The following is a 25,745-nucleotide window of genomic DNA, read 5'->3' as shown; positions in this document are numbered from 1 at the left end:
CATTCATGCTTTCTCTCACAATTCCATAAATTCTTATTTCCTAAATCTAGGTCTCAGGACACTTCATTATGCTGTTTTTAGGTTTTGGTACAGGATAAATTAAAAGTGGATTTTAAGCCATATGTGTCTTTACTAGTTTTCTGCTTAATGGCTGGCTGTCTTGTGTGTATCCTTGCCCTGACCTCCGGGCATGGCATGATGACCTAAGCACAGCAGCAGATGTTCTGGCTGTATGAGCACTGATGCCAAACAAGAGCAGCACAGACCAGCATCTGTTCTTATCTCTGTTGATTCAGAAAAAAAGAGGAAAAACAACAACTTGTAAACACTGCACATGGCTAAATGCACTTAACAAAGCTACCAATCACTCTGCATTACAACAAACAGACATATATGGCTAGACTTAAGTACAGTTAAGCATTATGATACTATTAATATGACTATTGTTAGGAAAGTAAAGCATTGCTAAGAGAGCTTGAGATAAAGACAGTGAACAAATCATCACAATGCAGTACACTAAGCTAGGCTCATATCATCCATCAAGGAGTTAAAGGGACACATGGATATAGTGTATGCAAATGCCTTTTTTTGGTGCAATGTTTTTAATACTTAGAGAAGCTGACCCGGCTAAAGCTCCAGAGAAAGGCCTCCGTGGACTGATTCAGCTGCACTAGAGTGATTCTAAAATAAGAGTAGCAAGAACCAATCTATGGGACTCATGAGTCAATGGACTGAGAGATAATGAAACTGATGGCTTATATAACCAAGTGGTAGAGATGGCAAAGGGTCAGACCTTTTCAAACAGTAAAAATAAAAGACATAGGAATTCTGTTGATTTTTTTTTTCTTTTTGCTATTATTCTTTATGATTTGCTGTGTCAAATTTTGCTGGACACCCGATAAATTCTATTTGTATCTTTATCAACACTAAAGAAAGTTTGACCCAAATACTGATGAGTACTGCCTAGCTTTTGCCAGCTGACATTAAAGCTACACATGGCTCTAACTCAGTCATGTCAGTGCAAATGACAAGAGCTAAAGGAGTTGTGCCAAGCAGTGTTGCCACACAGATGTGAATGCAGCCTGCAATTAAATTTTTTTCCCATTGACTTCTATTTTTGCCCTGTTAGTCCAGAGGCAACTGAAAAAATCCAGGGCATCTTCTTGTCATGTTTCTAGTTGATTTATTGTGTTTTTTAAATGAGCTTAATCAAATAAGGGTATTTTCTGTACTGTGTGAGTGGTTCATGTGGTCGAAACTGCAGTAAGTGTCATGCATTAATCATACAAAAGTGGAAAATTTAAAATTGAATATACAAGACTCAAAGGTAAAGTTAAATAATTGAGTTTAACTTGACATAAAAACATCTTGACACAAAACACATCTTCGTTCAGCCCTTCTCCGCCATTCTGTGTTCAAAGTGCAGCACACTGAGGTCAACAAACAGATTATTTACTAAGAACACTAAAAGATGCATTGCTGCAATGCTTGTTGATATTGACATCAATCTCCTGATTAACCAGCACCATATTGCCTAAATGTTTACTAAGAGGAAATACAGATATAAACACAAGCACTCACTATTACCAGAGATACGTAGTAAATAGCAGCTCAGATAATGACTTGTTTGGAAACATCTACAAATCACGTGCTTCAGTTCAACACTAATAAAAACCAGACTGTCAAAGTCAATGTGTTGCTTGACTTCTTCCACTGAGCCACATCAGTTTTTCTATAGTGAAAAACAAATCTCCAATCAACAGTGAGTGATTGCACCTTAAAAATAAAAATCAATGTGAATCTACTTAGTATGCTCATCATAAAATATAAAAAAGCATGAAAGTTATTTTTTGCATTGTATTTTAGGTATTGTTACAGAGTGTTGTCTGCACTAGTTCAAGAAAAGTCTAACTATACAAAAATATTAGATGCATTTGATCAGTTTAAAAAGCCGAAGTTGTCATAAGTTAACCTGATTGTTTTAAATACAGTTCCAGGTACCTAAGTTTTTGCTAAACAAAAAATACATTTCTCATTACTCAACTTCACAATTCAGATTTAGCAAAGTTAAAATTGTGCATGCCTTCTTATTTCCCGAACAAACAAATATTTGTGATCATGTTTTGTCCCCCCTTTCCATTTTGGAGTAAAACACTCAAGTAGTGTAATGGCACTTGGTGAAGACTCAGACCTTGCCTTTCTGTAATAAAGGCTGTTATTAAGAAAGAATTGTGTGCTGTAATATGACTATCCACAACGGCACCATCTGAGAAAAGTTGGAAGTTGTTAAAGAACATGAAAGCTTACTTGGGAGAAACTCACTAAGTCGTTGCCCACACACACACACACACACACACACACACACCAATCAGTTTATCTGTGAAAGTGCCTTTGAATAAAGAGGATTAGACACAGTATGTGATATCGGTGATGTGATATTGGATGTGCATCTATGGGGACAAGTGTGCATGTGTGAAGTGTGAACATGAAGATGGTAGCTGTTTTTGCTGTACTGCACTATGTGTGCAAAATTAGATTACCATCACTGCTTCTGACCTCAATGTGAGTGGCGGCGTCCTCATACAAAGCTGGAGCAATAAGGGAGAATGTGCCCTACTGACATACAACAGCACATTCAGCATCCACTGCTATGACCCTACAGGCATGAGGCGCAGCAGCACACAGCTTAAGAGCATGTGGCATAACCAGAGAGAGATTGCAGAAAGCAAGTCAGATATTGCCCGGGAAATAAAGAAGTGCACCGTATGAAGGAGAAGAGGAAGAACAGAAACAAGGAAGTGGGAAAAGGAGGCCAAGAGTGGGAAGGGGGAAGGGAACTACTGAGAGCAAAATCAGTATGAAAGGGGAGAGAGTGAGAGAGAGAGAAGCTGCAAAAAAAAAGAGGAAGGATAAGCAGTCCTCAGAGCAGAGGCAGAACAGTGAGTACTGCATGGAGTAGTATATTGGTGGAACACTCATTGCTATAAAAGCAAAAAACAAAACTTATGGCAAATTAACAATGAAAAAAAAGAATGCAGGTTATTTTTCATAAAATTTGAGATAGGGATTAGGAGGAGAATAAGTTCAAACACAAAGGCAAGTAGAGTGAAGCATGATATGAGTGTGTTTAGCTGTCAGCATTTTATGTGTTACTTTAGAAGAAAAGACACAAAAAGAAAGGTAAATAGAAGGTAAATGACTACACACTCCTGTTGTACATTGGCTTCTTACATTCCCAAACTGCAATGAATGCAGTTTAATGACGAACGTGCTGTCACCTATTTAATAAAAGCTATGTATACAGACACACTTAGGTAATTGCACTGTAGATAATATTTTGTGTAGACACTCCGCATGCAAACACAGTTGCAGAGATCTTCTGAGCCAGCCAAGCAAACAGACAAAGCCACTGGAGTAAGCAGCCACACCCCCACAGAGGAAAGCATACAGAATGAATGCTTACATCAAACTAAATTAAGATCAGCAAGTTTCAAATGCAGCAGTAAAATTTTTTTCATCTGTTTTTGCAATAGTACAATACATAATAAAAAATGTTGATTTACTGTACAACAAAGGTGCATCCCATGTGTTTGCATTAAAGTAATTGCAGCTCATCCACTCCTCTTTCCATTTGTTTTTTTCCTAACTATTAAAAAGCAAACTATGATGGCGCAGGAATAAAATAAATAAAAATACAGTATAATTCTTTAAAAGACATGCAGTCAGCTCACAGTCTGTGTGATCCAATGACATTTCCAAGCACTTATTAGTTTTAATGAGATGCTCTCATTTTTAATCACATCTTTTCTGGGCATCTGCTGTCCAGGCACAGCTTAGCATTGCTGCTGTACTGCAACACACACACACACAAAGCCTGATTTCTATCTCTCTCACACTCACGCACAGACACGTGCATATAAAATATTCATTCATGCACACATACGCTCAGAGGGGCAGTTATTGCTAGCAGAGCTAAATAAATCTGGACAGATGAACTACAGAGAAAGTGTGGCCAGCCTCTCTTACTCTGAATCTGAACAAATCCTTTACCTTCCTGTATTCAAGCTTTAGCTTGCTGCTTTATTTCACATGTTGCTCAGTAGCTTCTCATACAGCACCAGTTTTCAGCACAGACATATATGTTTATAATTTAAAATATGCTTTTTTTTCTGTCAGTTTCCTGTGTAGGGAATCTAACACTGACCCAGTTTTTTGGGTGAATAGATTATCCCCCATAATATGAAATATCTAATTAAAAGCTAGAATATACCTGCCTGTGCTATTCCTTTACTATCTGCAGCATGTGCTTCCTAGTTTACAGTGCTGAATGTGGCATTATAATCCATGAGTTTATATAGAAATAAACCAATTCTCATCAAATATTGTGAGGTTTCTATAGATGAGCTGTACAAAAGCCACATCCCCTCCCCCTACTCTACTGCTTTCTCCATCCCTCCCTCGTTCATCCTCTTCCACTGCTGTTGCTAAGACCGTTGAGTGCATGCTAGTCTGTGGAAACCAGTAGAGTCTGAGAGGTGGATCTCCCAGTGTGTTGCTATGGGCAACACACAATGTTCGATAGAGAATCACCTCTCAGACTGTAGCTTGCAGACCTTCACACATGTCATAGAATGTGACCTATTTTCAGTAAGTCAAAGGGGATCATGCACTCTGAAGCTTGTGTGCAGTGTGCTAAATATACAGTCTTCTACATCAGTATTTCTCAATTCCAAAGCACAACAAGCCAATCAAATAAAAAGTAAATATAAGTAAAATTATATTGCTTGTTTTTCACTCCTGGAATGAATTCTCATCCCTGCTGAAACAACCCCACCTGACTTGCTGCACATTGTGATGCACTGCACACGCGCCTCAGGCACTCTCTGCTCTTCTCTGTCTTAGCTCCAGCCATTCATGGCCCATTGAATCACCTCAACAGCAACAGCAAGCACAAACCACAAGAAATCTCATAGCCAGTCATTCAGTTGCTTTAAACCCATGTAAGAAACCTCATAGACAGGAAAGATATATAGATGCAATTAAAGATGAAAAAAAAAACAAAACAAGTGTATACAGCACAAAGCTCACAGTTTTTCATTCAGACTCAGACATAAATACATGCAAACCATAATAAGTATCTGTTGGATATTTGGGTGATATTAGTATTATAAATAATGTTAAACTTCAAAAGCAGAGCACCGTATTATGGTATAGACACGGCATAGAAGATGCAGTTCAATTTGCTTATGAATTAGCAGTTTGGAATGTGTGAGAACCAACCAGAAAACCACATGTAAGCCGTTTTATCAACACACAGCCTACTTATTTCACACAGTGAATATTTTTTTATGCTTCTTGATGCTTCCTGTTGAGTAGATTATTTTGTAAGATCAGCTTCTTTTTACCCCTTAACATTATAGCATAACTACCTAGATATAAAATTGTCTTTCTTACCTCTTCAGATGTGCGTCTCCTATCTGGAAGCACAAGTGTATTTGCATGGCTACCGGGAACTATAGTAGATCCTATACTCATTCTGGGTCCAACTAACATGTACCGCTTCTCTCCTGATCTGTACTGGATGCTGTGACACAGTGTCCCATCATAATTAGTCTCTGGCAGATATTTAGAAGTATAGTCTGTGGATTTGGAGCACTGCATCGCAATCAGCACGATGATACTGACGAGAAAAAGTACAGAAACTGCACCCAAAGTTATCATGAGGTAAAATATGACATTACTGTCCTCATCATCTTTTGCTGCACTTTTAACATCTGACGCTGCAAAAGCTTCTTTGGGCTCCACAAGTTTGACAATCACAGTAGCTGTTGCTGAGAGAGAAACATTGCCGTTGTCTTTGACCAGTATTACCAGTTTATGCTCAGCCTCGTCTGTCTCTGTGAATGAGCGAAGTGTTCTGATCTGTCCTGTATAGCGGTCCAAAGCAAAGAGACTGTGGTCAGTCACTTCCTGCAGTGAAAAGAGCAACCAGCCGTTATATCCTATATCAGCATCATAGGCTCTGACTTTAGTCACCAAGTGTCCTGTGTTGACGTTTCGGGGAATCTCCTCCACACCTTGAGCAGAACCGTTGGAGCTGAGTGGATACAGGATGACTGGGGCATTATCGTTCTGATCCAGTATGAAGACGTTGACTGTGACATTGTTGCTTAGTAATGGAGTTCCAGAATCTGAGGCAACAACTTGGAACTGGAAAGTTTTCAGCGTTTCAAAATCAAAACTTTTCAGTGCCACAATTTCTCCATTTTCAGGGTTTATACTTAGAAATGATGTCAATTTTTCATCAGCATTCCTCATAATATTATATGATATATGGGCATTATCTCCCTCATCACAATCATGAGCACTGACAGAAAATAAAGATCCTCCAGCAGCCTTGTTTTCAGTCACATAAAACATATATGGGTTTGTTGAAAACTCTGGACTGTTGTCATTCACATCTGATATTGTCACACTTATTATCCTGTGAGATGACAATGGCGGGTTACCAGCATCTTTTGCAACAATTCTAATGTCATACTTCGGTTGATGCTCTCTATCCAGCAGTGACTTGGTGACTAAAGAGTACATATTTTCTTGTAATGAAGGCGTTAATGTGAAAGGTACACCTTCACTTACAGAACACATCACCTTTCCATTGACACCTGAATCTTTATCATTCACACTTATCAGTGCTACTGTCCTTCCTGGTTTGGAGTCCTCAGGGACTGCACTTGAAAAGGATGTCACCTCAATTTCAGGTGTGTTGTCATTTAAGTCCACAATAGTTATTTTAACACTTTTTTCTGTTGCCAGGGGGGCTGTCCCTTTATCAGAAGCTTTAATATCAATTTGATATCGGTCTTTTTCTTCATAGTCTATGGGCCCTTTCACAATAATTTCACCTGTATTGCTATCGACTTCAAAAAGTTGACGTAATTTCTTATTTACATTACTCCCAAATGAATAAACCACCTCCCCATTTAAACCATCATCTAAATCTGTGGCATTTACTTGTATGATAGTTGTGCCAATTGGGGAATTTTCATCAAGTACAGCAGTGTATGAGTCTCTGGCAAAAACCGGCATATTATCATTCACATCCAAAACATTAACAATAATTTCCATCGTCCCTGATCTAGCGGGTTTTCCTCCATCAACTGCTGTCAGCAGCAATCTGTGACTTCGCGCAGCCTCTTTGTCCAGCGCTTTATGTAAAAACAAAACAGGAATTTTGCCATCCTCTTCTCTATCCTTAACCTCCAAACGAAAATGGTCATTTTGACTGAGCTTATATTGTTGAACAGAAAACATGTCGCTGTCTGGATCACGGGCGCCTTGTAGCTGAAATCGCGCCCCAGGTAAAGCAGATTCGGATATCTCTAAATGCGTCTGGTTGTCCGTGAAGGTGGGAGAGTGGTCATTTACATCTAAAACCTCAATGCCGACATAGTGGACCTCTAAGGGATTCTCCAGCACAGTCTTTATGTTCAGAATACAGGTGGATATCCGTTCACACACCTCTTCTCGGTCTATTTTTCTGTTAACGTGTACTATGCCGTTGCTGTTGAGTTGAAACAGGGGTTCAGTCGATCCAGAAACGATGCGAAATCCTCTAGCATGCAAAGCACTCTGATCCAGCCCTAAATCTTTAGCGATATTTCCAACAACAGAACCCACCGTAAGCTCTTCGGGAATAGAGTATCGCAGCTGTGCGGAAGAAGAATACATAGTGAGAGCCAAGGAAACAATAAAGACGACCAGGCGCTCCAACAATACTCCGCATCCCCGTCGTGCCATGGCGAATTCACAGAATAAGCAAAGTAGTACGAACAGGACGGTTAAACATTGAAATATGAATTTACACCGAAACACGGGAACTGATGAAAACCAAATATTCCAGGATACCTAAACATAATGTTTCTGAGGATATCAAAGATTTAAAGCCATTGCCCCAAAGCGCAAGTGCACCCTGTCGAGAAATACTGTAGCGCAAAACTACTGACGTAGAAGACGTACAGTCGGGAGTCGTTCATTTTCACACGCAGTGACACCATGCGAGCTGACGTTACAATGCAGATAAATATACAGGGAGTGCAGAATTGTTAGGCAAGTTGTATTTTTGAGGAATAATTTTATTATTGAACAACAACCATGTTCTCAATGAACCCAAAAAACTCATTAATATCAAAGCTGAATGTTTTTGGAAGTAGTTTTTAGTTTGTTTTTAGTTTGAGCTATTTTAGGGGATATCTGTGTGTGCAGGTGACTATTACTGTGCATAATTATTAGGCAACTTAACAAAAACCAAATATATACCCATTTCAATTATTTATTTTTACCAGTGAAACCAATATAACATCTCTACATTCACAAATATACATTTCTGACATTCAAAAACAAAACAAAAACAGATCAGCGACCAGTATAGCCACCTTTCTTTGCAAGGACACTCAAAAGCCTGCCATCCATGGATTCTGTCAGTGTTTTGATCTGTTCACCATCAACATTGCGTGCAGCAGCAACCACAGCCTCCCAGACACTGTTCAGAGAGGTGTACTGTTTTCCCTCCTTGTAAATCTCACATTTGATGATGGACCACAGGTTCTCAATGGGGTTCAGATCAGGTGAACAAGGAGGCCATGTCATTAGTTTTTCTTCTTTTATACCCTTTCTTGCCAGCCACGCTGTGGAGTACTTGGACGCGTGTGATGGAGCATTGTCCTGCATGAAAATCATGTTTTTCTTGAAGGATGCAGACTTCTTCCTGTACCACTGCTTGAAGAAGGTGTCTTCCAGAAACTGGCAGTAGGACTGGGAGTTGAGCTTGACTCCATCCTCAACCCGAAAAGGCCCCACAAGCTCATCTTTGATGATACCAGCCCAAACCAGTACTCCACCTCCACCTTGCTGGCGCCTGAGTCGGACTGGAGCTCTCTGCCCTTTACCAATCCAGCCACGGGCCCGTCCATCTGGCCCATCAAGACTCACTCTCATTTCATCAGTCCATAAAACCTTAGAAAAATCAGTCTTGAGATATTTCTTGGCCCAGTCTTGACGTTTCAGCTTGTGTGTCTTGTTCAGTGGTGGTCGTCTTTCAGCCTTTCTTACCTTGGCCATGTCTCTGAGTATTGCACACCTTGTGCTTTTGGGCACCCAGTGATGTTGCAGCTCTGAAATATGGCCAAACTGGTGGCAAGTGGCATCTTGGCAGCTGCACGCTTGACTTTTCTCAGTTCACGGGCAGTTATTTTGCGCCTTGGTTTTTCCATACGCTTCTTGCGACCCTGTTGACTATTTTGAATGAAACGCTTGATTGTTCGATGATCACGCTTCAGAAGCTTTGCAATTTTAAGACTGCTGCATCCCTCTGCAAGATATCTCACTATTTTTGACTTTTCTGAGCCTGTCAAGTCCTTCTTTTGACCCATTTTGCCAAAGGAAAGGAAGTTGCCTAATAATTATGCACACCTGATATAGGGTGTTGATGTCATTAGACCACACCCCTTCTCATTACAGAGATGCACATCACCTAATATGCTTAATTGGTAGTAGGCTTTCGAGCCTATACAGCTTGGAGTAAGACAACATGCATGAAGAGGATGATGTGGACAAAATACTCATTTGCCTAATAATTCTGCACTCCCTGTAAATAGTGTTTAAAAGCTTCAACTTCGTGTCGAGGGGTCAAGCAAAACATGGGAAAAGTGCACTCGAAATCATTTCAACATAAACAAAATCATCTCGTTCAAGCACTTCCAAAATATATTAATGTTAATTTTACTTCATGAGATATTCCAATTAAGAGAGACATTCTTACCTCTTCAGATGTGCCTCTCCTATCAGGAAGCACTAGAGTATTTGCATGGCTACCCGGAACTATGGTAGATCCTATACTCATTCTGGGTCCAACGAGCATGTACCGCTTCTCTCCTGATCTGTACTGGATGCTGTTACACAGTGTCCCGTCATAATTAGTCTCTGACAAATATTTAGAAGTATAGTCTGTGGATTTGGAGCACTGCATTACAATCAGCACGATGATACTGACCAGAAAAAGTACAGAAACTGCACCCAAAGTTATCATGAGGTAAAATATGACATTACTGTCGTCATCATCTTTTGCTGCACTTTTAACATCAGAAGCTGCAAAAGCCTCTTTGGGCTCCACAAGTTTGACAATCACAGTAGCTGTTGCTGAGAGAGAAACGTTGCCGTTGTCTTTGACCAGTATGACCAGTTTATGCTCAGCCTCGTCTGTCTCTGTGAATGAGCGAAGTGTTCTGATCTGTCCTGTATAGCGGTCCAAAGCAAAGAGACTGTGGTCAGTAACTTCTTGCAGTGAAAAGAGCAACCAGCCGTTATATCCTATATCAGCGTCATAGGCTCTGACTTTAGTCACCAAGTGTCCTGCGTTGACGTTTCGGGGAATCTCCTCCGCCCCTTGAGCAGAACCGTTGGAGCTGAGTGGATACAGGATGACTGGGGCATTATCGTTCTGATCCAGTATGAAGACGTTGACTGTGACGTTGTTGCTTAGTGACGGAGTTCCAGAATCTGAGGCAACAACTTGGAACTGGAAAGTTTTCAGTGTTTCAAAGTCAAAGGTTTTTAACGCCGTAACATCTCCACTTTCCGAGTTAATATTTAAAAACAATGCCATACTGCCTTCGCTGTTGTCCCGATAAACGTGATATGAAATGCGCGCATTATCACTATCATCACAATCGGACGCCTTTACTGAAAATAATTGTGCACCTAAATCGTTATTTTCAGTGATGTAAAATATGTAAGGACTGACTGAAAACTGAGGCCTGTTGTCGTTCACGTCTGATATCGCCACAGTTATTGTCTTTTCACTTAAGAGTGATGGAACACCAGCATCCTTTGCAACAACTGTAAGTTCATAAAAATACCTTTCTTCTCTGTCCAGCAGTGAGTTGGTCACTATGGCGTACATATTATCTTGGAAGGATGGCGATATAGCAAAAGGAACATCCTCAGGTATGAAACATGAGACTTTTCCATTGGGACCTGAATCTAAATCATTCACGCTGATCAAAGCTACTGTTGTTCCAATCCTACAGTCTTCGGGAACTGACTTAGAAAATGACGTAACTTCAATCTCGGGTGGGTTATCGTTCAGGTCGATTACCTTTATTATCACACTTTTGTCTGTTGATAAAGGGATAGTGCCCTCATCAGACGCTCTTATATCAATTTCATAGCGTTTATTTTCTTCGTAATCAATTTCACCAGTCACTTTAATTTCGCCCGTGGTCGAGTCTATATAAAACAGTTTTTGCAGTTTTATTTCCACTTCCTTACCAAAAGAGTAAACAATTTTACCGTTTGCTCCCTCATCTAAATCTGTGGCATTAACCCGAATGACTAGCGTGCCGGGGGCTGCGTTTTCATTTAACATAGCAGAGTATACATCTTCTGTAAAAACAGGTGCATTGTCATTAACATCAAGTACCTCAATCAGTATTTGCGTTGTCCCAGACTTTGGCGGTCTCCCCCCATCAATGGCGGTAAGGAGAAGCTTTTGCTCTCTCGCAGCCTCTCTATCTAACTGCTTCTGTAAAACTAGAAATGGCATTTTACCTTCATCTCTATCTTTTATCTCCAAATGAAAATGATCACTGTGACTTAGTTTATACTGGTGAACAGAGAACTGGCTACCGTCTGGGTCTCGTGCAGGTTGGAGCTGAAATCTTGCACCCGGTATCGTCGATTCAAATATTTCAAGTCGTTTCTCTTTCTCTGGAAAGACGGGGGAGTGGTCGTTTACATCCACCACCTCTATGGTCACATAATGGATTTCCAGAGGATTTTCTAGCACTGTTTTAAGGTTTATTACACAATCGATGCTTCTTTCACAAATCTCTTCCCTGTCCACTTTCCTACTCACATACAGAACACCGTCGTCTTGATTCAAATGAAAAAGGGGTTCCTTTGAACTGCCAACAATGCGGTACTTTCTTTCCTTCAGCGTAACCTTATCAATCCCCGCGTCTTTCGCAATGTTTCCAACAACACTTCCTTCTTTAACCTCTTCAGAGATGGAATATCTGATCTGAGCCGAGGCTTCGCTCCAAAACATCACCAATGCCACCGCGTAGGCTATGCATCTCCATCGCTCGATCCACGTCGGCCGTCCTCTTTGTTCCATTATGTGCAGAATAAAATTATGACCTCAGGATCAATTATTGTGTCGTTTACAAATAAAATGCAGCAGGGTTCTTTTTTAACCTGCTCTCCATAATTTAAACCTATCTGTGCACACCACTGAGAACGATAAACAGCTGATTTCTTATTTAAGCTCGTTGCACGAAATGCCAAAATACAGGGTTGCACCAGTTGGTGACGACAAAAAGACACTAGAGAAAACATTTGTAATTACACCGACACCATGCGATATACAACGTTATTGCAGCACCGTGAACCTAAGAAATAAAATAAAATCAACTAAATTCAAGCAACAAAACTATTTGGCAACTGCAGCAAGCAAAACAGCGTTCTGCTAAGAATAAGATATATTATCGGTGATTTGTAAGGTTCCTTCTTTGGAAATCTATATGAGTTATTTCTGTTTTATTTCTAATAAAAAGGCTTGTAGTACTGAAACAACTTTCAGCACTACGGACAGCAACACTACCGACCACAGGCAGACGCACACTGACAAAGTCTGATACACTTTCAGCACACATAAATGTTATGAGAACTAAATAAACATGCGCGTTATAGATTTAACTATCCAACGACAATAAGACAACATTATATGTATTAAAACACGGTGTCATTGTCGATAATGTCTTTTAAACGTCAGAAATTGCGCCATAATTTGCTCTGAACACGCTCATCATTCTAAAAGGTCATCACTGTGGTTTCCCCATTTGGAAAATATATAACACCCAGTAACTTAAGTGATACAATTCGGTTCCCTGCAATTCCTTGAAATCTGCTACAGTTTTGTCAGGGGCCTCTAAAGTGGGAAAATTTCCAAAGAAATATTTCAGGTGTTCTAGTTCTGAAAAGCAATTATTTCTTTCTTGAATTTTTAAAATTAAATCTATCATGTTCAGTCGAAAGGTTGTCTGTTTCTGATTTATTAGATAATTTCAGTTTCAAATGCAAAAGGGATAAACATTAATATAAAACCACAGCACACTAACTGTAGTTTAATTTATGATTTTAACAGATCAGCTCGTTACTTGTTAGCAAACACACACCAACCATCTCATTAACACACACACAGCTAGTTTGGGTGATCAATACACACTACACATTTGTGTTCTATTTCTATTCAGCTGTTATAAAGAGAAAGTTTAATGCAGCACTTTGAACATATTTATGTCAACGGAATTCAAGCTCTAAATATGTTGAGTCAGTATTTTTTGGAATGTCTGAGAATTGTGAACTACTCTCAAAACAACTGTTTAAATAAAGCCTTTCTTACCTCTTCAGATGTGCGTCTCCTATCAGGAAGCACAAGAGTATTTGCATGGCTACTCGGAACTATGGTAGATCCTATACTCATTCTGGGTCCAACTAGCATGTACCGCTTCTCTCCTGATCTGTACTGGATGCTGTGACACAGTGTCCCGTCATAATTAGTCTCTGGCAAATATTTAGAAGTATAGTCTGTGGATTTGGAGCACTGCATCGCAATCAGCACGATGATGCTGACGAGAAAAAGTACAGAAACTGCGCCCAAAGTTATCATGAGGTAAAATATGACGTTACTGTCCTCATACTTTGCTGCACTTTTAACATCTGACGCTGCAAAAGCCTCTTTGGGCTCCACAAGTTTGACAATCACAGTAGCTGTTGCTGAGAGAGAAACGTTGCCATTGTCTTTGACCAGTATTACCAGTTTATACTCATCCCCGTCTGTCTCTGTGAATGAGCGAAGTGTTCTGATCTGTCCTGTATAGCGATCCAAAGCAAAGAGACTGTGGTCAGTAACTTCCTGCAGTGAAAAGAGCAACCAGCCGTTATATCCTATATCAGCGTCATAGGCTCTGACTTTAGTCACCAAGTGTCCTGCGTTGACGTTTCGGGGAATCTCCTCCACACCTTGAGCAGAGCCGTTGGAGGTGAGTGGATACAGGATGACTGGAGCGTTGTCGTTCTGATCCAGGATGAAGACGTTAACTGTGACGTTGTTGCTTAGTGGCGGAGTTCCAGAATCTGAGGCAACAACTTGGAACTGGAATGTTTTCAGCGTTTCAAAGTCAAAACTTTTCAGCGTTAAAATTTCGCCATTATTAGCGTTTATGTTTAGAAATGAAGTGACTTTATTATCTTCGACTCCATCTCTGATAATATGATAGGAAATGCGCGCATTGTCATTCTCATCACGATCAGAGGCTTTAACAGAAAACACTGAAGCTCCTGGATTATTCCCCTCAGTAACATAGAAAGTATATGGGCTGAATGAAAACTCTGGACGGTTGTCATTCACATCTGACACCGTAACACTTATTGTGTTTTCAGATGATAACGATGGTTGGCCAGCGTCTTTTGCAACTACTGTTATTATATATTGTGACTGTTTCTCTCTGTCTAGAGGGGTCTTGGTTACTAATGAATACATGTTATCCTGTAAAGATGGTGATAAAATAAAAGGGACATCACCAATTACACTACAAATAACCTTTCCATTGACCCCAGAGTCCAAATCATTTACACTGATAAGAGCTACTGTAGTTCCAGGTCTGGAATCTTCTGGGATAGAGCTGGAAAATGAGGTAACCTCAATATCAGGTGCGTTATCATTCACATCAACTATCTTAATAATCACGCTTTTTTGTGTAGCCATTGGAGGCAGGCCTTTGTCTGATGCCTGAATTTCAATTTCGTATCTGTCTCTCTCTTCGTAGTCTATTAAACCTTTTACAATGATCTCACCAGTTTTCTGATTAATATCAAAAAGCTTAAAGAATTTACGATTCACGCCATTGCTAAATGAATAAACCACATCCCCGTTGGGTCCATCATCTAAATCTGTTGCGTTTACCTGAATGACTGTTGTATTTACCCGAGCATTTTCATGAAGCGTCACTGTGTAAGCATCTTTAGAGAAGACGGGGCCATTATCATTTACATCTAAAACACTGACTAGAACATTCATAGTACCCGATTTCGGAGGTTTACCCCCGTCCATGGCCGTTAGTATGAGCGTGTGGCTTCCTGCAGTCTCTCTGTCTAAAGATTTTTGAACAATCAGTATAGGTATTTTACCGTCGTCTCCTGAGTCTTTAACCTCCAAACGAAAGTGGTCATTAGAGCTAAGTTTATACTGCTGAAGAGAGAAGGGGCCACTGTCTGGATCTCGTGCGGGTTGCAGCGGGATTCGCACGCCTGGTAGCACAGACTCAAAAATCTCCAGTTTTGTCTCTTTTTCAGGGAATGTGGGAGAATGATCATTTAAATCCACCACTTCTATAGCAACATAATGGACTTCCAGTGGGTTTTCTAGCACCGTTTTGAGATTTATTGTACAAGTACTGCTCCGCTCGCAAACCTCTTCCCGGTCGATTTTTCTCCTCGTGTACAGGATCCCGTCGTTTTGATCCACATTAAAAAGAGGATCTGTGGCACTGGTTACAATCCGGTATTTCCTGCCTTTTAGTGTGCTTTTCTCTAATCCCAAATCTTTTGCTATATTTCCAACCACAGTTCCTTCTTCAACTTCCTCAGAAATGGAATATCTTAATTGAGCCGATGCCACACCGCACAGAAGCATAGCGATCAAGCACACAACCCTCCGTCCTTTCATCCACGTTCGTTCGCATCCACTTTGTCCCATCATTAAAACAAAACTAATCAATCCTTCGCGGTGTCAGTCACAGTGTCATAAGAAAAGAGTCCAACACGCACATACCAATGAGATGCTTATTTCAAAAGACGTAACAAATCCGGACAATTTGTAAAACGATCGCTGCACCCATTCGACTTATTCTGTCTGTAGGGAACTGCGAAGATAATAAAAAGGTGGAACCCTAATGCAATGACGACAAGATACAGTCTGTCTTTTGCCAACACACTGACACCGTGCGAATTCGTTGCGTATTGCAAGAAAGTCAAAATACTGCAGCTGTTTCCAGGAAATTCTAAAGGAGCATGTTTATTTACTTTGACTTACAGGCTTAGAGGAATCTCAAAATAAGTTTTCCTCATTAGCTAATTAGAAGGTTCTAAGTGGAGACAGTAGAATTAGATTCCGAAAAACGTTAGATGTTTCCAGATAATAACTTTACATACTAATACTCTGATATTTTTATACAAAATATTTATAGTATTTAAATTTATTTTAAAATAATTTTCAAATCGGGACATGAATACTATGTCAGGAAAACGGACAGTGAATAACGGCCGCTCAAAATGCCTTTCTGTGACGTTATAGAAGGTAAATGAAGTAATATCACATGACTGCAAACTATTCCGTTCTCCAACATAAATGTCTTACCTCTTCAGATGCTCGTCTCCTATCGGGTAGCACTAGAGTATTTGCATGACTCCCAGGTACTATAGTAGATCCTATACTCATTCTGGGTCCAACGAGCATGTACCGCTTCTCTCCTGATCTGTACTGGATGCTGTGACACAGTGTCCCATCATAATTAGTCTCTGGCAGATATTTAGAAGTATAGTCTGTGGATTTGGAGCACTGCATTGCAATCAGCACGATGATGCTGACGAGAAAAAGTACAGAAACTGCACCCAAAGTTATCATGAGGTAAAATATGACATTACTGTCCTCATCATCTTTTGCTGCACTTTTAACATCTGACGCTGCAAAAGCTTCTTTGGGCTCCACAAGTTTGACAATCACAGTAGCTGTTGCTGAGAGAGAAACGTTGCCGTTGTCTTTGACCAGTATTACCAGTTTATGCTCAGCCTCGTCTGTCTCTGTGAATGAGCGAAGTGTTCTGATCTGTCCTGTATAGCGGTCCAAAGCAAAGAGACTGTGGTCAGTAACTTCCTGGAGGGAAAAGAGCAACCAGCCGTTATATCCTATATCAGCGTCATAGGCTCTGACTTTAGTCACCAATTGTCCTGCGTTGACGTTTCGGGGAATCTCCTCCACGCCTTTAGTCGAGCCGTTGGAGCTGAGTGGATACAGGATGACTGGGGTGTTGTCGTTCTGATCCAGGATGAAGACGTTGACTGTGACGTTGTTGCTTAGTGACGGAGTTCCAGAATCTGCCGCAACAACTTGGAACTGGAAAGTTTTCAGCGTTTCAAAGTCAAAACTTTTCAGCGCTAAAATGTCCCCATTTTCAGAGTTTATGTTTAGAAATGAAGTGACTTTGTTATCGTCACTTCCAACTCTGATAATATGATAGGAAATGCGCGCATTGTCATTCTCATCACGATCAGAGGCTTTAACAGAAAAAACTGAAGCTCCTGGATTGTTCCCCTCAGTAACATAGAAAGTATATGGGCTGAGTGAAAACTCTGGACTGTTGTCATTCACATCTGACACCGTAACGCTTATTGTCTTTTCAGATGATAACGGAGGCTGACCTGCGTCTTTTGCTGTTATTGTCAACTCGTATTGTGACTGTTTCTCTCTGTCCAGAGGGGATTTGGTCACTAATGAATACATTTTGTCCTGTAAAGATGGTGACAATGCAAACGGAACATCGTCACCTAAGGAACAAATGACTTTTCCATTAAGACCAGAATCCAAGTCGTTTACACTAATAAGAGCTACTGTAGTTCCAGGTCTGGAATCTTCTGGGATGGAGCTGGAAAATGATGTAACTTCAATCTCAGGTGCGTTATCATTTACATCAACAATCTTAATAATTACACTCTTTTCCGTAGTTAACGGAGCCAAACCTCTATCTGACGCCTGAATTTCAATCTCATATTTATCCTTTTGCTCATAATCTAGCAGACCTTTTACAGTTATCTTTCCTGTTGACTGGTCAATATCAAAAAGGTTAAAGACATTATTACTCACACTGTTGCCAAATGAGTAAACTACCTCTCCGTTCTGACTGTGATCTGGATCAGTTGCATTCACTTGTATGACTTCTGTACCCACTGGAGCATTTTCATTAAGCTTAACCGAATAAAGATCCTTTGAGAAAATGGGCGTGTTATCATTAACATCCAAAACATTTACCAAAATGTTCATGTCTCCAGATTTTGGTGGCTTTCCCCCATCTAGTGCGGTCAGCACCAATGAGTGCCTGTGCGCTGCTTCTCTATCTAGTGCTTTTTGTAAAACCAGTATAGGTATTTTACCATCGTCTCCTTTATCCCTCACTTCTAAACGGAAGTGGTCGTTGTGGTTAAGTTTATACTGCTGCACAGAAAACTGACCACTGTCTAGATCCCGTGAAGGTTTTAACTGAAATCGTGCTCCGGGTAGAACGGATTCTGAAATCTCCAGTATTTTATTTTCCTCTGGAAAAACTGGAGCATGGTCATTTATATCGAGCACATCTACTCCTACGTAATGGACCTCCAGTGGGTTTTCTAGCACAGTTTTAACATTTATCACACACGTACTGCTCTTCGCGCACACCTCTTCTCTGTCGATCTTTCGGCTCACATACAGGATACCATCGTTCTGATTTACGTGGAAAAGGGGTTCAGCACTGCTAGAAACAATCCTGTACTTCCTTGTTTTCAGTGTGCTTTTATCTAATCCTAGATCTTTTGCGATGTTTCCAACAACCGTTCCCTCGTTAGTTTCCTCTGAGATCGAATACCTCAATTGTGCCGACGCCAAGCTCCACAAAAACAGGACAACAATGCAGATGACATCGCGTCGTCTCCCCATTCCTTTCTCATGTCCTCTTTGTTCCATGGTTACACCCGAAAGCATCAGTGTCACTTATAAGAGCAAACCGGCACTGCAGCGATCCATCACAAATCGTCCATGAGTAAAGAATAATCACCCTTTTCCTAAAACGAGCATAAGCACGAACAGCGTATTCCCAAGCTCAGAAACGACTGCTGTAATATCCAAACCGGGACGCTATCAAGAGGCTGAACCAAAATGCAACGATAGAAAACACATTTAATGCTGCCTCTTTTCACTATACTGACACCTTGTGAGCAAAACAATCACTACAGAAAATCAGAACTATGTGAAACTTTAATCGAAAGTTCAAACTCATGTGTTATTCTTATTTTGAAGTTCTCGACATAAATTGAGGGGTATTTGTAAATAAATTATAAGGTAGTGCACTCTTGAAAAAACGCTCAAAGAAAAAAGTATCTGAAAGTGTGGAGAAGATTTCCTCTAAATCACCAGTAAATTAAATTACCTCATGTCATTAAATTTGATTTATATGTCATATCAGTTACAGCTAATAGAGCTCTGTTGGGACTGTTTAGTGTGAAGTGAGCATAAACATGGTCAGGACCATGGACAGCACTTGCCATAAACTTCAAGAATTTCTAGCTACATTTTGTGACAATATTACATTTCCTACACAAGTCACCAGAGGAATTTTAACTTTTTGTAATCTATTGCTACAGTACATTCAGTCAGTTTTTTTTGCAGACTGATCTTATCTGCTACTACCAGAGAAAATATGGTCTTCTTGGATTATGAAAGATAATGTTCAAGAAAAAGGACATGAAGTTGGCAAGACAGCATGAAAAGACAGACAATGACCTTTCGTCTATTTGTTCTTGTCCAGTTCAAGCAACTGAGACCTACTAACCTTCTAATCATAAAGGAAAATGTAATGACCAACACACAAAGTTTGCCAAGTTAAACAAATGAGTACCCCTTTTTCTAAAAGTATGCTAAGGCCATAGAAAAGTATATACCATAAAGTATGCTTTGTCAAAGAAATAAACATTATTGTGCATACTTTTCAATATTCTACTTAAAAGCAGCAAATCCATGTCATGCCAAATCATCAAAAGAATTCTTAGTTTTACCATGATCACAATCTCGTCATCATTTTAACTAAAAAGTTGTCCAACTCAGTCAGACTCAGTGAAACCTATAGATTCAGGTAAATTTAAAAAAGGTTTTTTTTTTCTTTCTTTTTCTTTTTTTTTTGTTAGTCTCTGTTAAAATAATAATGTCTTTTTTTCTGACATACATTTGTCATATAATAAAGGTTTACACTAAACAAATCAGTTTGTGCCTGGTGCATATTGATGCATTTAGAGTAGGTTTTGGGAAAAAGGTTCTTTAAATATGCCTTACCTCAGATGTCTTTCTCCTATCAGGAAGCACTAGAGTATTTGCATGGCTCCCAGGTACTATAGTAGATCCTATACTCATTCTGGGTCCAACGAGCATGTACCGCTTCTCCCCTGATCTGTACTGGATGCTGTGACACAGTGTCCCATCATAATTAGTCTCTGGCAGATATTTAGAAGTATAGTCTGTGGATTTGGAGCACTGCATTGCAATCAGCACGATGATACTTATGAGAAAAAGCACAGAAACCGCGCCCAAAGTTATCATGAGGTAAAATATGACATTACTGTCCTCATCATCTTTTGCTGTACTTTTAACATCAGAAGCTGCAAAAGCCTCTTTGGGCTCCACAAGTTTGACAATCACAGTAGCTGTTGCTGAGAGAGAAACGTTGCCGTTGTCTTTGACCAGTATTACCAGTTTATGCTCAGCCTCGTCTGTCTCTGTGAATGAGCGAAGTGTTCTGATCTGTCCTGTATAGCGGTCCAAAGCAAAGAGACCGTGATCAGTCACTTCCTGGAGTGAAAAGAGCAACCAACCGTTATATCCTATATCAGCGTCATAGGCTCTGACTTTAGTCACCAAGTGTCCTGCGTTGACGTTTCGGGGAATCTCCTCCACACCTTGAGCAGAACCGTTGGAGCTGAGTGGATACAGGATGACTGGAGCGTTGTCGTTCTGATCCAGTATGAAGACGTTGACTGTGACGTTGTTGCTTAGTGACGGAGTTCCAGAATCTGCCGCAACAACTTGGAACTGGAAAGTTTTCAGCGTTTCAAAATCAAAAATTTTCAGCGCTAAAACGTCGCCATTTTCAGTGTTTATGTTTAGAAATGAAGTGACTTTATTATCTTCACTTCCATCTCTGATAATATGATAGGAAATGCGCGCATTGTCATTTTCATCACGATCAGAGGCTTTAACAGAAAAAACCGAAGCTCTTGGATTATTCCCCTCAGTAACATAGAAAGTATATGGGCTGAGTGAAAACTCTGGACTGTTGTCATTCACATCTGACACCGTAACGCTTATTGTCTTTTCAGATGATAACTGTGGCTGACCTGCGTCTTTTGCTGTTATTGTCAACTCGTATTGTGACTGTTTCTCTCTGTCCAGAGGGACTTTGGTCACTAATGAATACATTTTGTCCTGTAACGACGGTGACAATGCAAACGGAACATCGTCACCTAAGGAACAAATGACTTTTCCATTAAGTCCAGAATCCAAATCATTTACACTTATAAGAGCTACTGTAGTTCCAGGTCTGGAATCTTCTGGGATGGAGCTGGAAAATGAAGTAACTTCAATCTCAGGCGCATTGTCATTCTCATCAACTATCTTAATATTTACACTCTTTTGTGTTGATAGAGGAGCAAGACCTTTATCTGATGCTTGAATTTCAATTTCGTATTTGTCCTTCTCCTCATAGTCTATCTGCCCTTTTACAGTTATCTCACCTGTCACAGGGTTTATGTCAAAAAGCTTCAATAACCTAGAATGAACAACACTGCTAAATGAGTAAACGACATCTCCGTTTTGACTGTCATCTAAATCCGTTGCATTCACTTGGACGATTACTGTACCCACAGGAGCATTTTCATTAAGCGTAACAGAATAAACATCTTGGGAGAAAACAGGTGCGTTATCATTAATGTCCAAAACATATATTAGAATTGTCATCTCTCCAGATTTAGCAGGTTTGCCCCCATCCAGGGCCGTCAGTGCTAATGAATGGGTTCCCGCTGCTTCCCTATCCAAAGATTTCTGCACAATTAATATTGGTATTTTCCCATCTTCTCCCTTGTCCTTTACTTCTAACCGAAAGTGGTCGTTTGAACTAAGTTTATACTGCTGAATGGTAAAAGGACCGCCGTCTGGATCTTGTGCGGGCTGTAACGGTATACGTACACCGGGTAACGCAGACTCTGAAATTTCCAGCGTTTTCTCTTTCTGTGGAAAACGAGGAGAGTGGTCATTTACATCCAACACCTCCACTGCAACGTAATGTATCTCCAGCGGGTTTTCTAGTACAGTTTTCAGATTTATTAAACACGAAGTGCTCTCCGCGCACACCTCTTCTCTGTCAATCTTCCGGCTCACATACAGGATGCCGTCATTTGGATTTACATGGAAAAGGGGATCTACATCACTATTAACAATCCGATACTTTCTCTCTTTTAACGTGCTTTTATCTATTCCCAGATCTTTTGCAATGTTTCCTACCACAGTCCCTTCGTTAACCTCCTCCGAGACTGAATATCGCATCTGCGCCGAAGCCACAGTACACAAAAGCACAGCAGCCATGCAGCCAAGGAAAGATCCTCTCCCACTTCGCCTCTCGTGTCTTCTTTGTTCCATGGTTACACCCCAGATCACAAGTATACCTTCAGATAATCGATTGCTGCAACATAACGACAAAATCCAAACGTTCCTTATATGAAAATACTCATCTTCTGTCTACAATGACGAACATAATGCCAAAGAAACACGGTAGTAAGCTCAACAACGGCCGCGAGAAAAAGAAGTGGAACCAAACAACCCTGGTGGGAAACTCATGCAAGGCTTCCTGTTTGGATTACACTGACACCACGCGATCTACTTTCTCACTGCAGGGAAAAATACTATAACAGATTTTTTCATGTTTGACAAAAAAAGTGACACAAATGTCAAAAACATCAGAAGGGTCTGCATAACATTATACAAGAAACAGTTATTACACGACAAAATTAAGTGATATGAGTCAACACGCTGCGTTAAAATCAGTAAGTTTTAAAAAAATATTTCAGCTCAATAGAAACTCAAACGAGTCCAATAAAGAACTGCTAATGATGTGCACTCCAGTGCTGCCCGACAAATGCTGAGGCTTTTGGATTGCTCAGGCCCCTTATTTCATTTATGTCAGTATTTTAAGCAAAAGAAGGTTGAGAATAGAACAGAAGAAAACTGTTAAAAGAAGAGAAACAGTCGAGATTGTGAAAAAAAATTCGCACGTTCATCACTGTTCAAAGAGAAATTTCACAAGTTGTTTTTAATTATTTTAAGAATAGTAAATATTCATTGTAAACGACCTTTTCGTCTTCATAAATGGTTATTTCTTTACGAAAGCAAGCCATTAATTTCATTCCAGACGCGCTCCTAATACAACAAATGTAAGTAAGGATTGATACCAGGAACTGTGATGCAAATGTCTTACCTCCTCAGATGCTCTCCTCCTGTCGGGAAGCACAAGTGTATTTGCATGACTCCCAGGTACTATGGTAGATCCTATACTCATTCTGGGTCCAACTAGCATGTACCGCTTCTCCCCTGATCTGTACTGGATGCTGTGACACAGTGTCCCATCATAATTAGTCTCTGGCAGATATTTAGAAGTATAGTCTGTGGATTTGGAGCACTGCATTACAATCAGCACGATGATGCTGACGAGAAAAAGTACAGAAACTGCGCCCAAAGTTATCATGAGGTAAAATATGACATTACTGTCCTCATCATCTTTTGCTGCACTTTTAACATCAGAAGCTGCAAAAGCCTCTTTGGGCTCCACAAGTTTGACAATCACAGTAGCTGTTGCTGAGAGAGAAACGTTGCCGTTGTCTTTGACCAGTATTACCAGTTTATGCTCAGCCTCGTCTGTCTCTGTGAATGAGCGAAGTGTTCTGATCTGTCCTGTATAGCGGTCCAAAGCAAAGAGACTGTGGTCAGTAACTTCCTGGAGTGAAAAGAGCAACCAGCCGTTATATCCTATATCAGCGTCATAGGCTCTGACTTTAGTCACCAAGTGTCCTGCGTTGACGTTTCGGGGAATCTCCTCCACACCTTGAGTAGAACCATTGGAGCTGTGTGGATACAGGATGACTGGAGCGTTGTCGTTCTGATCCAGTATGAAGACGTTGACTGTGACGTTGTTGCTTAGTGACGGAGTTCCAGAATCTGAGGCAACAACTTGGAACTGGAAAGTTTTCAGCGTTTCAAAGTCAAAACTTTTCAGCGCTAAAACGTCCCCATTATCATTGTTTATGTTTAGAAATGAAGTGACTTTATTATCTTCACTTCCATCTCTGATAATATGATAGGAAATGCGCGCATTGTCATTCTCATCACGATCAGAGGCTTTAACAGAAAACACTGAAGCTCCTGGATTGTTCCCCTCAGTAACATAGAAAGTATATGGGCTGAGTGAAAACTCTGGACGGTTGTCATTCACATCTGACACCGCAACGCTTATTGTCTTTTCAGATGATAACTGTGGCTGACCTGCGTCTTTTGCCGTTATTGTCAACTCATATTGTGACTGTTTCTCTCTGTCCAGAGAGGATTTGGTCACTAATGAAAACATTTTGTCTTTTAAGGATGTTGATAGAATGAACGGTACATCTTCATTTACACTGCAGATCACTTTCCCATTAAGACCAGAATCCAAATCATTTACACTAATAAGAGCTACTGTAGTTCCAGGTCTGGAATCTTCTGGTATTGAGCTGGAAAATGATGTAACTTCAATCTCAGGTGCGTTATCATTCACATCAATTATCTTAATATTTACACTTTTTTCTGTAGTTAGAGGAGCCAGGCCTCTATCTGATGCCTGGATTTCTATTTCATATCCGTCCTGCTCCTCATAATCTATTAAACCTTTAACAGTTAATTGTCCTGTTAGTGAATTAATATCAATAATGCTTAATATGTTTTGATTCATACTGTTGCTAAATGAGTAAACCACATCTCCGTTAGGGCCATCATCCAAGTCTGTTGCATTTACCTGAATAATTGGTGTTCCTACCTGAACATTTTCATTTAGTGTCACTGAATAAACATCTTTAGAAAAAATAGGCGCGTTATCATTAATATCCAAAATATTTACGAGAATATTCATGTTACCAGATTTCGGCGGTTTACCCCCATCAAGTGCTGTCACTATTAGTGAATGGCTTCTTGCAGTTTCCCTGTCTAAAGATTTTTGAACAACTAAAATTGGTATTTTTACGTCATCTCGTTTATCCTTAACCTCCAAACGGAAATGTTCGTTGTTGCTAATTATATATCGCTGCACTGAAAACTGACCACTGTCTCGATCCCGGGCGGCTTTCAGCTGAAATCGTGTCCCGGGCAACACTGACTCTGAAATCTCCAGTGTAGCACTATTTTCCGAAAAAGTAGGTGAATGGTCATTTACATCCAAAACTTCCACTTCAACATAGTGGACCTCCAGTGGGTTTTCTAGCACTGTTTTCACATTTATTACACACGCACTGCTCTGCACGCACACCTCCTCTCTGTCAATCTTCCGACTCACATACAGAACGCCATCGTTTGGATTCACGTAGAAAAGGGGATCATCGTTACTTGAAACTATCCGATACTTCCGGTCTTTCAACGTGTTTTTATCTAATCCAAGATCTCTTGCTATGTTTCCAACTATAGTTCCTTCTTTAACTTCTTCAGAGATCGAATATCGTAATTGCGCTGATGCTACAGCCCACAAAAGCACAGCAGCTACACATCCTACCAGACATCCTCTCCTCATTTCCGACTGGCGTTTTCTTTGTTCCAT

At 40.2% G+C, this 25,745-nt stretch overlaps 4 protein-coding genes across 4 annotated transcripts in view; all 4 read right to left on the bottom strand.

The window, feature by feature from the left end:
- LOC116336023 (protocadherin alpha-C2-like) overlaps positions 1–25,745 on the bottom strand; it is a 188,698-nt gene that overhangs the window by 115,133 nt on the left and 47,820 nt on the right. The window lies entirely within an intron of this gene.
- Positions 237–25,745, bottom strand: LOC116336055 (protocadherin alpha-3-like). The gene is made up of 2 exons (XM_039618169.1): positions 23,388–25,745; positions 237–284 (listed from the first exon to the last, which is right to left on the bottom strand). Exons 1-2 carry the CDS (start codon positions 25,743–25,745, stop codon positions 279–281), a joined length of 2,364 nt encoding a protein of 787 aa, XP_039474103.1. The 3' UTR covers positions 237–278.
- On the bottom strand, positions 2,406–7,800 carry LOC116336061 (protocadherin alpha-8-like). The gene is made up of 3 exons (XM_039622446.1): positions 5,455–7,800; positions 2,557–2,613; positions 2,406–2,450 (listed from the first exon to the last, which is right to left on the bottom strand). The coding sequence occupies exons 1-3, from the start codon at positions 7,798–7,800 to the stop codon at positions 2,406–2,408; spliced, it is 2,448 nt and encodes an 815-aa protein (XP_039478380.1).
- LOC116336060 (protocadherin alpha-3-like) lies at positions 9,629–12,175 on the bottom strand. Its single transcript, XM_031759848.1, has 2 exons — positions 9,821–12,175; positions 9,629–9,646 (listed from the first exon to the last, which is right to left on the bottom strand). The coding sequence occupies exons 1-2, from the start codon at positions 12,173–12,175 to the stop codon at positions 9,629–9,631; spliced, it is 2,373 nt and encodes a 790-aa protein (XP_031615708.1).

The sequence above is a fragment of the Oreochromis aureus genome, linkage group 2, assembly GCF_013358895.1.
Source record: "Oreochromis aureus strain Israel breed Guangdong linkage group 2, ZZ_aureus, whole genome shotgun sequence".
NCBI classification, from domain to species: domain Eukaryota; kingdom Metazoa; phylum Chordata; class Actinopteri; order Cichliformes; family Cichlidae; genus Oreochromis; species Oreochromis aureus.
The sequence above is the reverse complement of the archived record's forward strand: the minus strand, read 5'-3'. Positions and strand labels throughout refer to the sequence as shown.